The 15,700-nt window shown below is 54.0% G+C and overlaps 1 protein-coding gene across 5 annotated transcripts in view; it reads right to left on the reverse strand.

Moving 5' to 3' along the window:
- Nucleotides 1–1,080: 1,080 nt before the first annotated feature.
- LOC103001236 (dynein regulatory complex subunit 7) overlaps nt 1,081–15,700 on the reverse strand; it is a 49,959-nt gene continuing 35,339 nt past the window's right edge. For all 5 annotated transcript variants that reach the window (XM_007167533.3, XM_028162886.2, XM_028162887.2 and 2 more), the window contains 13 exons: nt 14,005–14,163; nt 12,937–13,155; nt 10,191–10,319; nt 7,763–7,835; nt 6,757–6,885; nt 6,440–6,568; nt 5,255–5,475; nt 4,255–4,470; nt 3,427–3,537; nt 3,228–3,338; nt 2,146–2,340; nt 1,420–1,559; nt 1,081–1,326 (listed from right to left, as the gene is read on the reverse strand). In XM_007167533.3, the coding sequence (XP_007167595.2) occupies nt 1,233–1,326; nt 1,420–1,559; nt 2,146–2,340; nt 3,228–3,338; nt 3,427–3,537; nt 4,255–4,470; nt 5,255–5,475; nt 6,440–6,568; nt 6,757–6,885; nt 7,763–7,835; nt 10,191–10,319; nt 12,937–13,155; nt 14,005–14,163 (1,926 nt within the window). In that variant the 3' untranslated portion in view covers nt 1,081–1,232. The remainder of the gene's footprint in view (nt 1,327–1,419; nt 1,560–2,145; nt 2,341–3,227; nt 3,339–3,426; nt 3,538–4,254; nt 4,471–5,254; nt 5,476–6,439; nt 6,569–6,756; nt 6,886–7,762; nt 7,836–10,190; nt 10,320–12,936; nt 13,156–14,004; nt 14,164–15,700) is intronic.

Here is a 15,700-nt window from a genome sequence, read left to right on the forward strand (position 1 = left end):
CCCTTTCCATCTCTTCCACGAACCTAGTTTGCATTTTCAAAATTTGAGACGCCCTCCAAGGGCTGTTGCGCCAATCCCTTTAGCAACCGACCCGGGTTGACCAATCAGCGTCCGCATTATTGGAAAAACCAATTCCAGGATAGCCAATGGGAAGGGGACGTCGGAAGCAGCGTGACGCCTCGGACCTTCCATCTTGGATTGGAGCAAAGGGGGGACGAGGCCTTAGTCAGCACTTTGCGGTAATTCCTATTTCTTACCTTTGCTCAGGGGCGGTGTTTCCGTGCTCTGAAGACTTTGCCGCCCCTCCCTGGCTCGGACGCCGGCTTGAGTCCCCCACAGGAGGCGTAGAGGGAAACGGAGTCTGACTCCGGGTCCGAGTCAGTCGTGGAGCCCTGGAGGGAAGCCCCTACGGCCTCGGCCTCAATGAATGGATGAGTCGGCTGAACCCTTAGGCGGACCACCAACCTGGAACCCGAGAAAGGCCGACTTCGTTTGGGACTTGTGGGTGGAGTGGGCTGAGGGAAGGGTCGTGATCCGCCGTGAACTGGGGCCGCTACCCACGGAAGTCAGAGGAACAGAGGCAGGGGTCACAAAAATGTCTTGGGAGGGAGCCACTGGGACCATGTTTAGAGGGATATCATGCCCATGAGGTCAGAGCTGGGGTTAAGACTTAGACAGCCACGTACTCTGGACAAGGTGTATTTTCAGAGCTTCCAGCTTCTTGTCTGCAAAATGAGGGTCATTGCATACCCACCACCCCACCACCACTAGGGTGGCCCAGCTCACAGAGTGGGAATGGCAAGCCCAAGGTGTGTGCCCCAGAACTTGGGGTCTTGACGCTAGACTGCAAGGGACTGGATCCCAGCGCCTCTTCTTATCAGCCACTAATTAGCCATCTGTGAAATGGGGATGGCATTGCTGTATTAAATAAGACTTGTAAAGGTGGTCCCAGGCCATAAAGAAGGGAAGGAGAAAAAGGCTGGTGCTGGGGCCTGTGAACCGTGAGGTACAAATGGCAAATTACAAGTGTTTATTTACAGGAAAATCAGGAGAAGCAGGAACAGATGGCTGCAGGGAGGTGGTGTGGCAGCGAGGCCAGGTGCCCAGACGGATGGTCATTAGCTGGGCATAGGGAGCACGTGGGCCAGGCTTTGGGGGAGGTTTCTTTCTCTGGCAGCTTCACTGAGGCCTCAGGAGGGGCAAAGGACCACAGGTGTGGGGACTGAGAAGCATCAAACGAAGACTTTCAGTAACTCCACCAGGCGTGGGTCCTTGTAGAGCTTTTCCTCCAGAGCCAGGTACTTCAGTGGGGCCAGCTCCTTGTGTCTGAAATCAGGGGAGGAACGAGAGGTGGTGAGGGGTTACAAAGCTAGTGCTCCAGGCTCCTAGTGGGTCCTCTCAGCTCCTCCGTCTCCTCACCGATTGAGCCGCTGCTCCAGGATGCGGATGCGGAACATGGCCTGAGAGCAGTAACTCAGGTACAAGTCTTCATCCTCGGGCGTCAAGGTCACCTGGTTCTCCTGATACCACTGCTGCTGCTTCTGCAGCTCCTGGGTCTCCTGTGGGCACAGGGAAGAGAGAGCAGGAGGGCTGATGACAACTGACTCTTAGCCAGGCTGCAGGCTGAAATCCCTACAAGGGTCGGCTCCGCTCCCCCTACTGACAGGAGCCAGAGGAGCACAGGCCTGGAGCCACTGGGGTCTTGTTTAGAGGGATATCATGTCCACGAGGTTAGAGCAGGGGTCAAGACTGAGAGTCATGTGACTCTGGTCAAGGTACGTTTTCAGAGCTTCCAATTTGCTGTCTGCAAAACCCACCCCACCACCACAGAGCTCTTTGTGAAGATTAAGTAAGACAATGCATGGGAACTACGTGGTGTGTACCTGACAAACAGAAATGGGTCAAGGACTAGGAGCTGTTATAAAGCTCCATCCATCCACCCACCACTCCCTCTCCGTCCACCCTTCCACCCAATGAACAAGTGTGAGGAAGGACAACTCGGTCATTGGGACACCCCAAGCACTGACATCCTCCCCGTTCCCCGATTAGTCCCTCACAAGTCTGAGATGGTGAGCAAACAGCCCTGGGCCCATTTTCTGGTTGAGGATGCTGAGGTCCCCTCCCCTGCCAGGGCCCTGGCTGCACCTTTTCAAACCGGGCCTGGATGAGGTTGGCCTTGTCGATGAGCCGCTGCTTGAAGTCACTGAGGCACTCATCCTTGAGGCGCACGGCCTGCCAGCGCGTCAGCTTCTCTCCCGGTGGGAGCTGTGCCAGAAACGGGGCCAGGTAGTCCAGCTGGGCCTCCACCTGCCACAGGTGCTCCTCGTGCATCACGCGCTCCTGTGGAGAGGGGCCGGGGTGGGGGGGTTCCTCTTCATCAATGTGTGACCGCACAAAACCAGGCCTCAAACCCAGAAGTGCTTGAGGCCTCAGAGGGGCCTGTGCTGTCTCTTGTAGCCGCGATTATTGGTAACAGCCAACTCTCGTGTCTTATGTGAATTCACGTGTCTCTACTTGAGCCCCAGAACATACCCAACACTCAGCAGATGCTTGCTCAGTAAATGGTAATAAAGAGTGGTTGTTAATGATGTTAAATCAAAAACTGCTGGTGAGTCCCTTTTTCTCTTCCACCCTGGGGCCTTATCTATGTCCTGTGTCGGCAGCCAGGGGCCAGTGAAGTTGGAGATCTGGGGGCCCGATGCCCAGCCCTGGGAGTCAGAACCAGACATCTGATGCCCTGTCCTGTCTCACCAACCTCAACCAATTGGTTAGTGAAGGGGATTTAGAAGCTGGCCTCGAAAACCAAGCTGGGTCTTACAACCTGAGGTGGTAATGTGAACGCCCTATGCGCAGGGGTCGGATAAATCAGGCCTGTGGCCAGAGTCAGCTCGCGAGGGCTACTGGCCCAGGTCACGACCTCCAGGGGAGCCCCAGGTGGAGGTGGGCACACAAATTTCATTCTTTCCTCGTGTAGTAGAGGTCTTGGCTTGGCCACAGCCCCTGGAAGTGGGGGAGACCTGGCTTGCATCCTGAGTGCTCTTTGGGGTGACCCATGGAAATGGTCAGCTCAGCAGCAAGAACGACCACCATGGTGTCGATAACTTCATCTCCTATACAGGGCTTTCCAGAAGAATCCCTGATCATCCTCAGCACCCTGGAGGTGAGGGGGTGTGGCTGGGGGAGGGGTCCAGGGAAAGCCAGGGCCTGGGCCAGGGAGCAAGGCTCACCATGGCCTCCCGATACTCCTTGCTCTTCTCGTTGCGCTTGGTGTCGTAGATGGAGATGGTCAGCGCATGCGCCGCCTCCTCTTCCTCCCGAAGCTTCAGGATCTCCAGCACCTGAATTGGGAAGTGGGGGCGGACGTGGTGAAGACACACCCCCCACCCCTGCCACCTCCCATCTGCCCACTCTCCCTTGGGACCCGACCTCCAGCTCTGACTCCCAGGCCTGATGCCTGGACAACTTCTCCTCGTTCTTCAGCTTCATCATGGCCTCGGGCTGGTAGAGAAGCTTCTTGGTGTGCTCCATGGGCTCCACCTGGAACAACCACCACAGTGACATGGAGAAGCAGCAATGGCTGGGGTTGTAGGCAGATTCTGGAGCCAGACCTCCTGGGTTCAAATCTTCCCCTGCCATTTTCTAGCTGTGCAACCTCAAGGAAGTTGCTTAACCTCTCTGGGCCTGTTTCTTTCTTTTCTTTTTTTTTTTCTGTGCCGTGGCATGAGGGATCTTAGTTCCCCGACCAGGGATCAAATCTGTACCCCCAGCAGTGGAAGCGCAGCATCCTAACCACTGGGACTGCCAGGGAATTCCCCTCTCTGGCCCTGTTTCTTCATCTATAAAAGCACAGCTAATAATAAAAGAGGAACTGGAGACTCAGAGGGGCTAAGGAATGTGCCAGGAGAGTGAGAATTTGAACCAGGAACACCAGCCCCTTGGAGGTGGTGAGATCTACTCAGCCTTCGTCCCAGGATCTGCTCTCACCCAGGACTGGGGGGTAGGGACGATGAGTAGTCGAGGCCAGCTGGGTTGTCTTTCTTGGTGGAAAAGAGGAAGATTTTCAGAGGCGCTCAAAGAGAAGTATCCCAGATGGGAGCTCTTGATTTTCCCAAGGGGCAGAGATGAATTTCCAGGCTGGGAACCAGGACTTTCTATCCCAGTTCTCCCAAGTTGCTGGGACAGGACAGAGGGCCCCAGGGCTCTCTCCTCTCCCCACCCCCACCTGCCCCTGCCCGCCAGGGCCTCCAGGCGCACCTCAAAGCTGAGACACATGTCAGGCGTCATGATGATCTTGTTGCCCTTGCTGTCCCCCTCCGTGCGCCACAGGAACTCACGCTTGGAGGCCGTGATGCGGTCCTCGCGGCAGTGGTAGCGCAGCTGGATGCGCTCATCCAGGATCAGAAACACGCGCTCTGCCACGTCTTCATCCGCAGGCTTCGCAGGGTTGCGGAAGAATCGCTCTGTGATTTTCTGGCAGGCCAAAACATGTGTAGGATGGGAGGTGGGAAGGGATTTCTGTGCCTGACCCGACGACAGGAACAAAGGACACTCAGGGATGCTGGGGTCTGGGGTCATTTGGGGGGTCATGTGGAATAGCCCCTCCCAGCTAAACAAAGGGTCTCAAGGCCCCAGGGGTTCTCAGTGTCTGGCCACTGCAGCCCTGGATGGTGCTGGATTTCTTCTCTAGCTCCCTCCACAAGGTGGGGAGCTCACCACCTCTCCAGGCAGCCTGTTCTATAGCTAGACATCCCTTACTGCTAGAAAGACCTTCTTTGCTATTCAGACATTAAGCATAGGTTGCAAATAATTTGTAATGATATGGAGAAAAAAATCTCACATTTTAATGTTACGAGGGTGAAACAGGAATTCCACCTACAGACACACACACACACACACACACACACACACACAAATCTTAAGTTAGGATTCTCAAAACCAAACCTATTAATATGTGGTAATATCTGAGAGTTGGCATTCTGAGATATTTTTACTTTTTACATTTTTACATGTTTTCTTAATGTTTAGTCACGAATGTGTATTTTTTATAACAGTAAGGAAATAATACCTCCCTGGCCCAGCGGCTGCGGGCACCGTCTGGCATCAGACAGACCTGAGACTGTGTGTTTGGTAAAACTGAAAAGGTCGCTCAGTAAAGAAGTTTCCCCGGAGGGAGTCAGGGCTGTTCCCCTCCAGGGGTAACCTTGGCCCACCAGAGGGGGCGGGCACCCTGTCCCCAGGCCCAGCGAGTGCTCACCACCACGGGCCGGGGGTTTGACTCTGCACTGTTCAGAGCCAACTTCTTGATCCGGGGCCCGAAATTGACATGGCGGTAGGAGAGGAGGTCGGGCCGCCCTTGGTAGTACTCCGTCATTGTCCTGGGCGTCTCCTCCCGTTTGATCAGGCCGTCCACGCGGGCCGTTTCATAAAACTCCATGACGCGGTCCATCTCGGGTTGCATGGACGTGTATGAGTGCACTGCCGGGGGAGGGGGTCCGGGGAGAGGGCTGGGTGAGCACTGGGAGCTCTGGCCCTTGGCTTGATAACCCAACCCCAGGGCCCAGGGAGAAGCGTTAGTATGTAACCAGTGCCCTAGCACTGGGTATTTAGGCTGCTTCCAACTTTTTTGCTATGATCAACACCATGATGAGCGTCTGCAGTTTGCATTTTTTGTCCTTGCCTGCTATTTGCTGAGCAGTAGAACTGCTGGTCAAAAAGCCTACATATTTTAAAGCTATTATTGATTGTTTTGCCCAACTGCTCTCCAGAAAAGCTGCGCCAGTTTGCTGTCATACCAGCAGTGACAGGGACTCACTTGCTCACACCTGGTAGGACCATTTGTTTTCATCTTTGCCAACATAAGGGTTGTTAAGATGATCCCTTATTGATTTAGTTTCTTTCTTTCTTTTTTTTTTTAAATTTCAACCACCAAGCAAGGTTGGTCATGTTTTTAGATGTATATTGACCCTATGTTTTTCTTCTGTGAATTCTTGGATCAGGTTGTTAATTCCCAGGACATGTTCTTCCCTCCCTTCCCAGCCTCCTGGGCTCATGGCCGTGTCTGCACCTCCATACTTCTGCCCTCTGCATCAGTCTTGTGGGGACACTTGTTGGTTTTCTTGCTCAGCATCCTAACCCCTGTAAATGTGGCCCCCGCTGGGTGCCCGATCCCAGCCACAGCATAGGCTGCGGCCCTGCTTTGCCTTTCCTGGAAGAACACTGTCAACGTTTCCTTGGATTTTCTGTGTTTCCCCTTACCTCCCGCGTGTCTGCTTTGCTTAGGGAGGCAGGGGCCCTTTCTGTTGCTTGCCGCCCAGGAACCCTGTCAATACGTGGATACCGGTTCCTCCCACTACATGCCAGCTGCATGGAGGCTGCTCTAAGGAGCACGTGAGGCCCCCAACCTGGGCACCCAGCTGGCCTAGCAATGGCGCCTACATACCACGCAGAGCCTGGGGATGGCCCGGCTTGAAATAGTCGATATTCAGGCCCGTGACCTTGTTGATGTGCTTCAGCTCCAGCATATCCTCCCGGTTCTGGAACCACTCCTTTATCTCCAAAGTCTTGGTACCTGTAGGGCCCAATGCGTGCTTGAAGCAGCCAGGCCAGCTCCCTCAGCCTCCATCCCAACGCCCCAGCACACGGAGGCCAGCAGGGCCCACACTCACACCAAGAGAGGGGCAGTGACATGACCGAGGTCACGTGGCATGTTGGGGGACCCAGCTCTCCTGCTCCCCGCAGCCAGGGCTGCCCCCTTACACTCCAAGTCCTCGTAGGTGGTGAGGCGGCACACCAGGCCGTTGTTGTTGAGGTACGGGGCCCACTTCTCCAGCTTTGCCCTCTTGTACTGTATCACCTTCTTCCCGTTTGGGCAGCGGGTCTCGAACGCTGCAGACACAGAGTAGGCTGGGGTCCTTCCTCCCCAGATCGGGGGAAGGGAGGGCCAGCCCCACCAGCCCACCAGCCGCTCATCAGCCTCTGTGCACTGTGCTGTCTGCTAGGCTCCTCCAGCCCCCACACCTGCTCCATGGAGGCAGAGGAAAAGAGCCACCAGGGGTGGCGCCTGCCCTGGAGGAGATCTCAGCTTGAGCCTGACCACACCGCACTCTCACTGCCAGGCCTTGGCTGGAAACACCATCCCCTCCTGCCCTTACTGGGCTGACTTCTTCCGATCCCTTGAAACTTAGCTCCCATGACCTCTCCTCCCAGAAGCCCTTTCTTCCTCACCCCCCGCCCCCCGCCAGCCTCCAACCCCCTGGGTTCCCATGACACCCTCTTTAGCCCTTCCTACCCTGTTGGGATGGCCTGGGCCCTCCCCGTGGGTCTAGGCACTCCCACACGGGAACCTCAGCAGCCAGCAGAGGTTGGCATGGGGCACAAGCGTTCCTGTCCCCCTGCTTTCCCTGCCTGCCCCTTTTTGGTCCTGAGACCCCTGTGCCCTCTGGGTACTGTGCACAGTCTCCTCCTGGCAGAGTGGGGTGAGGGATGGGAACGGCTGTGTCCTGGTCCTTGGTCCTCCATCACCGGCCACACTCCATCATCCTGGGTGGGTTAACTGAGCCCTGTCCTGTATGCCAGACTGGGGTCAGGCCCCAGGCTGCAGAGCTGAGTGCGTATGTTGAGAAGGAAGAAATGAAGAGGGTGCAGCAGAAAGCAGGCCATGGGGGCGGAAATAAGGGACCAAGGCAGCCTCTGCTTGTATCCCCCTGTCTAGTTGTTGCCACAGACATCCCCAGAAGCCCGGACACCAGTGAGGGTGCAATACCTTCTGGGGAGATCTCAATCTGCTCCACCCATGAGCACGGCATGTCGAAGCTCTTATCCTCATCCTCCTTGCCCTGTTGGGAGAAGTGGGAGTGGGGTGGCGGTTCTGATCAGGGCTGGGCCACGGAGCCAAAGTTACGGTCAGAGCCTCTGCCTCATCCCCCAGGGCCAAACCGGGGTGGCTCGTCCGCTCCCCCAGGAAGCCCAGAGGTCTCGAGCAGTTCTGACCTGGCTTGACCCGAGACGGGGGGAGAGGAGCGGTCAGCTCCTCCCCGTGCCCACCTGGTGCTTGGCGAGGACAGCAGCGCCCTGCCCTGCATGCCCCGCCTTCCCTCTGTCAACAGAGGCACGAGGAAAGCGACAGCCCTTCAGTAAAACTGAGGCTCAAAGCAGTTAAGGGACTTGCCCGGGACCCCTAAGCCTCAGTTTTCTAACTGTAAACTGAACCCCTTGGGAGGAGTGACTGATAAATGTACATAAGGGTTTGGGACACTGCCTGGATGCCCTTATTGGTTTTTTTTCTTTTTGAGCCTAGTTTCCCCATCTGGCAAATAAGGCCTGGTCTAGACAAATGGTCCTCAGGTTAGGTAACCACAGAAACTTGGGTAAGATTTTCTCAATTTAAAACTTCTCTCCCCACCAAATTGCTCAGACCTCTGATACCTGCTCAGCTAATCTGTTCACATTTTGAGGCCAGCAGGGGGCGCCAGTGCCCCAGGATTTACTGCACAGGGGAGGAGGCTCTCTGGTCTCCAGAGATGAGGACGCTGGCAACACTCAACACCATGTGCAGGGGGGTCTACACAGCTATGCCAAGCACATCACACCAGTGGTCTCACTTTGTCCTCAAGCAGTCCCAGGAGGTAGAACAGAACCACCTTTGAGAACCCAGACTTGGGAGCCAGACTGTCAAATCCCAGGTTCAAATCCCAGTTCTGTCACTTACTGCCTGTGTAACTTTGGGTACGTTACTTCACCCCTCTGTGTGTAAGTTTTCCTATCAGTAAAGTGGGACATGATAATACTAGTACCCACCTCGCTGGGTAGTTGTGAAGATTTAGACAAGTTAATTTAAGTTAAGCACCTACTGGCACTGAGAAAAGGGCATATGCGTGTTACCTATGGGCTGAATTGTGTCCCCTCAAAATTCACATGTCCTAACACCCAGCACCCCAGAATGTGACTATATTTGGAGATAGGATCTTTTTTTTTCTTTTTTTTAAATAAACATTTATTTTTGGCAGCATTGCTGCACACGGGCTTTCTCTAGTTGCGGCAAGCAGGGGCTACTCTTCATTGTGGTGCACAGGCTTCTCATTGCAGTGGCCTCTCTTGTTGTGGAGCACGGGCTCTAGGTGCGCGGGCTTCAGCAGTTGTGGCACACGGGCTTAGTTGCTCCGCGGCATGTGGGATCTTCCTGGACCAGGGCTCGAACCCGTGTCCCCTGCATTGGCAGGTGGATTCTTAACCACTGCGCCACCAGGGAAATCCCTGGACATAGGATCTTTAAAGAGGTAATTAAGTTAAACTAAGGTCATTAGGTTGGGCCCTAATCCAATACGATTGGTGTCCTTATAAGAAGAGGAGATTAAAACACAGACATGCACAGAGGGAAGAGGCTGAGGACACAGGGAGTAGGCACCATCTACAAGCCAAGGAGAAACCAACCCTGCCGACACCTTGACTTCCAGTCTCCAGGGCTGTGAGAAAATAAATTCCTATTGCTTAAGCCACCCAGTCTGTGGTACTTTGTTATGGCAATTCTAGCAAATGAATACATCACTTATTACTACCATGAATGTAACCAACCCCACTCCCCCATTTCACATGCAGACGCTGAAACTGAAGCTTCCAACATTTAGGAAGTTTGCCCAAGATGTCAGAGCCAATAGTGAAGGCCTCTGGACCCCTGACTTCCACGCACAGGGCCTCATGCAGACCTGCCTGACGGCCCCTGACTAGGAGATCAGAGATGACCAGGCCAATGACCTTCAGAAGGGCTGATAGGATGGACAAGAAAGGCCTAGAAGTGTGTGTGGAGGATCATGGTGGCCACGTAGGAAAGGCCTGGATGTGAGAAATGGCAGGCCCTGGGGCTCCGCTGGCTTGTGGAGAGGGTCTTATCGCCCTCCTCCAAGAGGCATGTTCTCTAGGCGCAGGGCAACCCCTGAATGCAAGTCCCAGCCCTCCCCTGCACCACTGGGGGGTCCTGGGCAGGTCACTGGACCTGTCTGGCCCTCAGTCTGCCCATCTGTAAAATGAGGGCATGGCCCAGGCCCTTCTGCTTTGAGGAATCTATAATTGGTCTATGTGGACTGCCCCCGACGCCATACCCATACACGTGGCGGGGACATGTGTCAGGCTGGCCCGAAGCAAGACAGGGTGTCAAGCCCCCTCCACTCCCCGGCCCCCACCCCTCAGAGGCTCACCAGATTTTCCACATCATCGTCATCGTTCGTCCCGTCGTCCTCCTCCTCAGTCAGGGACAGGAGAGGCTTGTCGGTCCCCAAGAGCAGGTACTCCCACCTCACAGGGTCTCCCAGGTCAAAGACCAGGTCCTGGTGGAGGAGGGGATCGCTGAGAGCCCCCCACAGTCGCCACGCCCCCTCCTGCTCCGTGGGGGGCAGGGAACAGCCACGCCCAGGGGGAGAAGGCACCAGGCTGGGTCTCAGGGGGACAGAACGTGGCTCCAGGCCGCCTCTGAGGGTCCACACCTGCCCTCCTCATCCCCACAGGGAGACCGAGGCCCCAGCGGGGCTGGGACTCCCTTCCTGTGTTGGTCTCTGTGAGAGACTTGGAAACTCCCTGGCCTGGGATGGCCTGGATGTGGAGGTCAGTCTACCTTGTCGGGGGAGAGTAGCATCCGGGCAGTGTTTAGAGCAAACACAAGCCAGAGAGATCGTACAGGCAGGGGAAACGGCCTCCTCGTGGTTCTTGCCCCGTGCCAGCGGGAAGGGAACTAGACAGGCGCGCAGAGGAGGGAAGTGCAAATTTCTCCTCCCTGGTGTGGGTCCTTCACCTCTTTCCAATCCAGCCCACCTGAGCCTGGGCTCACCTGCCAAATAACTCCCAGCAGGTGGGGTGCACTATCTCCCCGTCTACCTCCCTGGGGTGGTAGGCCCCGCTCCCAACTCCAAGATGGAAGCTGCCCTCAACGGTTTCAACATGAAGCTCCCCTGATGCCAGTCCTAACCCTGTCCTCACTGTCCTGTCCGAGGCCTGGAGGGCTCAGCTGGGAGGTGGGAGGAGAGGGGAGGGGTACACGATGGGGGAGAGGGAGTGAGGGAAAGAACTGCTTGTAGATTTAACAGCCGACAGCCCAGGCTTCGTGGAGAGGAATCAAATTACACAGATGTTTGAATTTCTTAAAATCATGTCCTCCATTCTGTCACTTTTCTTTTTTGGCTGCACCGTGGGGCTTGTGGGATCTTAGTTCCCCGACCAGGGATTGAACCCGGGCCCTCAGTAATGAAAGCTCAGAGCCCCAACCACTGCAGCCAGGGAATTCCCCATTCTGTCACTTTTGTAAGTAGTAAGCAGTAGTTAGATGTTTTGCTGCTTTATCTTAAACTTCTACCTCTATAGAAAAAGCATAAACGAATGGACAACTACGACATCCCAGTCTCTGAGGGGTGCCTCACTCCAAGGCCATTTCAGGGTTCTTTGAAGGGGACTTCCCTGGCGGTCCAGTGATAAAGACTCTGCGCTTCCAAAGACGGGGGCGCGGGTTCAATCCCTGGTCAGGGAACTAAGATCCCACATGCTCACGTGGTGTGGCCAAAAAATAAATTAGGAAGAAAAAAAGTCAAGGTTCTTTGAAGGAACAAAGCAACCGCTCCTGTGCTCATGGGGCAGTAAAAGTGACAGCCAGTGTCACGGTCTCTTTCTTCGTGCCCTCACTTGGTGATGCAGTACTGCCCCTCTGGCCTCACTTTCCCACCAGGCCACCCTTCCATCTTCATCTCATAACTTCTATTATCCCTGATAATAAATTTCCTCCACCTGGCACTGGTACAGAGTGTGCTGGGGGGAGGCTGAAGGAACTTCCACCCGGAAGAGGGCCAAAGGAGGGCTGCAGCAGCCTGTGAAGGGCCGTTATCCCTCAGAGGGCTCTGACCACCGTGGCGGCTATGAGCTTGGGCTCTGGGGGAGGTGGTCTGGGCTCTGCCCCATCTGTGTGGTGAGGAAGACGTTCTTTCTCTAAAATGACAGTAACACTAGCTAACCTTTACTGAACAGCATGGGATTATTCTAAGCACCTACCGAATGTTATTTTCCACAACCCTGTGAGGTCGTTGAGGACCAAGCAACCCTGGACTCAGGGGCTCAGGGAGGCTGGGGGCTGGCTGGGTCTCCTTTGCTGAAGGCAGATGCATCTGAGCGTGTATCAAATCTGCCCGCCTCCCTGAAAGGGAGTAATGAGCTCCATGAAAGTAATGAGCTTTCATTACTGAGGGCCCAGGTTCAATCCCCGGTCGGGGAACTAAGATCCCACAAGCCCCACGGTGCAGCCAAAAAAAAAAAGTGACAGGGGGGTGACAGCAGTCCCTTGGAGGGGGTCACTTCGGTATAGGGGGCGAGGGGCCCAGGATCTACCTTTGGGAAACTGGCCTGGCTGTAAATGGAGGACCTTGGAAATAACAAAAGAGCACAGGACTTGGTGCCTGGAGCCTGTCTCTCTTTTGATTTGCATACAGCTCAATGAATTTCCATAAATTGGGTGCACCCAGGTTCCCTGCCCCCGGATCAAGAAATAGAACATTGTCCAGAACCCCAGAAAGTCCCCTGGTATCCAGTTACAACCTCCCTCCAACTGTGTGCACGTATTTTCAACTTCTATAAATGGCACTGAGTTTCTTATACATATGTATGTATGGAAATTCATTGAGCTGGACGTGTAGGATGAGTGCACTTTCCTGCATGTGTATTGCACTTCAATACAACATTTAAAAAAAATCAAATGAACTAACAATCCACATTTTATAAGAATATACAAACCAAAAGAGCGACAATAATCATATTGAAACAATTATATATGGGCAAAGGAGTGGGCCCTGGGCACTCAGCTACAGGGAAAGTCCAAAGCCCTCCTGGCCTGGTGGCCAGATCTCCCCACAGGTCACACCTGCCTTCCCCCACTGTGCCTGCCATACCCGCCCAGGCCCCACCCAGCACCTTGCAGCAGTTCCAGCAGTCCTGCATGTTGACCCAGTAGTTCTTGTGGTTCCAGAGGCTCTCTATTCCCAGGAAGTGGTCGTCCTGGGTGCTGTAGCTGCGTCCAGTGAACGGGTCAATGAAAAAGCTCTCGGGCACCTCGCGTTTCCCCGACAACACCAGGACCCAGGAGTGTACCCGCAGGCCGTGCAGGGGGTCCGTCTTTGCACTCTCCTGCTCCTGCACGGGAAAGGTGGGTGACCATGAGCCAGATGGATGGGAAGGGGGCCATCAGGGGCCCAAACATCTCCCTGGGGCTGGGGAACTGGCGAGAGAACTGAATGCTGATCCACACCGCACTGTTGGCTGGCTTTGTGACCTTGAGGACATCACCCCACCTCTGAACCCGTTTTCTTATCAATAAAATGGGAGGATCTGACTCGATCTGTGGTTTACAAACTTGACCTTTTAGAGCTCTAGGGTATCTGGGATTTACTGGCTTTCCATGTTGTGATTCTGGGTGAGATTTCATCCAAAGAAAGATAGGGGGACACCATGTGGCTTCATTGCCTGCATCCCTCTGGGCAAAGGGTCACTGTGCCATGTTCATTATTGCATCCCCAGGGCCCGGACCAGAGTAGACCCTCCATAAATACTATATGGAAGGAAAGGAAAGAAGGGAGGGAGGAAAAATAGGTGAGAGGGATGATGAGAGTGTGGGTGGATAGAAGGAGAGATTGGAGGATGGATGGATGGAAGGAAGGATGGGAGAATGGATGTAGAGTGTATGTAGGTAAATCTTCAGTGAGAGTCTGAACAAGGACACCAGAACTGCACAGCATAAAATGAGTTGCTTCAGGCAGCAGAGCTCTCTGATGTTAGAACTCTATCACCAGAAGCTGGCTGACTACGCTGGGGATTCCCACAAGGTCGGGCAGAGAAGGGGGGTGGTTGAAGGTTGGAGGAGGGGATTTGGACCTGGGGGCCCATAAACACATCCCTTCGTGACCCGTGTCTGTTTCCCCATTCCCAGCAACCCCTCCTCTGGAGCCGAGTTCAAGGGTTGAGGGCTGAGGATGGTGGACCCACCACGAGGCGCTCCTCCTCCTGCTTCAGTCGCCTCTCCTCCTCGGCCTTGATTGCCTCCTGCCTTTTAATCTCCTGCTCCTGTTCAAACCTGCTTGTCAGGTCCCTGGGCGGTTTGACGGCGTACTTCTTAGGCGGTGCCTTTTCCTCCTCCTTGACCATCTGTCACCCAACAAGAGAAAAAAGCATCAGCAGCCCTGAGTGGCCCGCCTGCACAGCTCCTCCTGGAGCCTGCTGGCTTTCTGACCCTGAACGTAGAAAGAGCCTCAGCTCCAGACCTGTGACCATGGGCCAGTCCTCCCACTTCCCTAACCACAGGCTCTTCTGTAAAAGTCACTGAGAATAATGAGAACATTTTCCCCAGGGTTATTCTGACAAGTAAAGACAGGAAAATGTCTGTATGAGCTGCCCATCCGGGTAGGAGCTCAGGAGATGCGATTTCCCCTCTTCATTCCCCACGGCCTAGACTAGCTACGATCTGGATCTGATCTAGAAAGTGGGGCAAATTGTCCAGAGTCAGATTTTCCAGATTTTGTCACTGCAGGATTTCATATGTTGACTTGAAGTGAGAGTTTACTGGGCTAGGAAAGAGAACAAAGCCTTTGTGTGTGTGTGTTTGTGTGTGTGTGTGCGCACGAGCACACACGTGTATACAAATGTGTGCTAGGTGGCAAGAAAAATGTCCAGGGAAGGACACCACAGAGGCTGCATAAGGGGGCCTATTATGAGGGAGAAATAGTGAATCTCCGTGGTTTAGAGTCAGACAGACTGGGCCTTAGCTCCCAGGTTCCCATTTACCAGCTATGTGACTTTGGTCACAAAAATTGTTTCATCTCAACACACTCATCTGTAAAAGAGAAGTGATAATTCCTACCATGCAGCGCTATTGAGAGAGGCAACCAAGTCAATGGACATGTAAGTTGTTTATAGACCGGAACGCTCTCAGCACCCATTAGCTATTGATATCATTTTCATAATTAAAATTTTGGCTAAGAGGCCCGTATGTGAGTTCTCAGGCCTTTGGAGCCAAAAGCAGTGATGGAGCTTTTTTGTTCCATCTTTCTTGGGGAGGTGGCCCTGAGAGAGCAGGCAGGGCTCTCACCTGGTACCTCCCCCTCCTTCTCCACCAGACTGCAGCCCCGGGGGCCCCAGGTGCTCACACAGGTGTAACACAGGTGCATGTGCATCATGCCGGATGCCCCAGGCCCCTGGATCCTCTGCCCTGAGCTGCAGACACCCACGGGGTCTTGACCCTGATCACAGAGTCCTGGAATCAATCCAGTTCATGAAAAGCATTTTCTGCCAGTAGTATGGCTATTTTCCAAATGCAAAGAGATGCTTTTATGATTCCCACAATTAAATTCACTTAAGAGTGTTGTGTTCACAGCAGCCTCAGTCACTATGGTGCTCTCAGTCAACTGATATAAAAACACAACCACCACCTGCTGGAGGGCTGGTGAATTTTGTACTGTTAAGAGGTCTTTTTTACCTGGGAGGGGAAAAAAAAAAAGAAGTAAACGTCTGTCTGTTTGTCTGCATTTTCCTTATATGAAAACGGCTGGATGGATTTTTATCAAATGCATAGGATAAATCTGGAAGAAGTTGGCTTAAGATATCAGCCATACGGCATTCACAAATGCGGGGAACACAGTAGCTGAAACTGAGTCACAACAAGGGGAGAGGAGCAGCCAGTTTGGAG

This window comes from Balaenoptera acutorostrata, chromosome 19 (assembly GCF_949987535.1).
Source record: "Balaenoptera acutorostrata chromosome 19, mBalAcu1.1, whole genome shotgun sequence".
Classification (NCBI taxonomy): Eukaryota; Metazoa; Chordata; class Mammalia; order Artiodactyla; family Balaenopteridae; genus Balaenoptera; species Balaenoptera acutorostrata.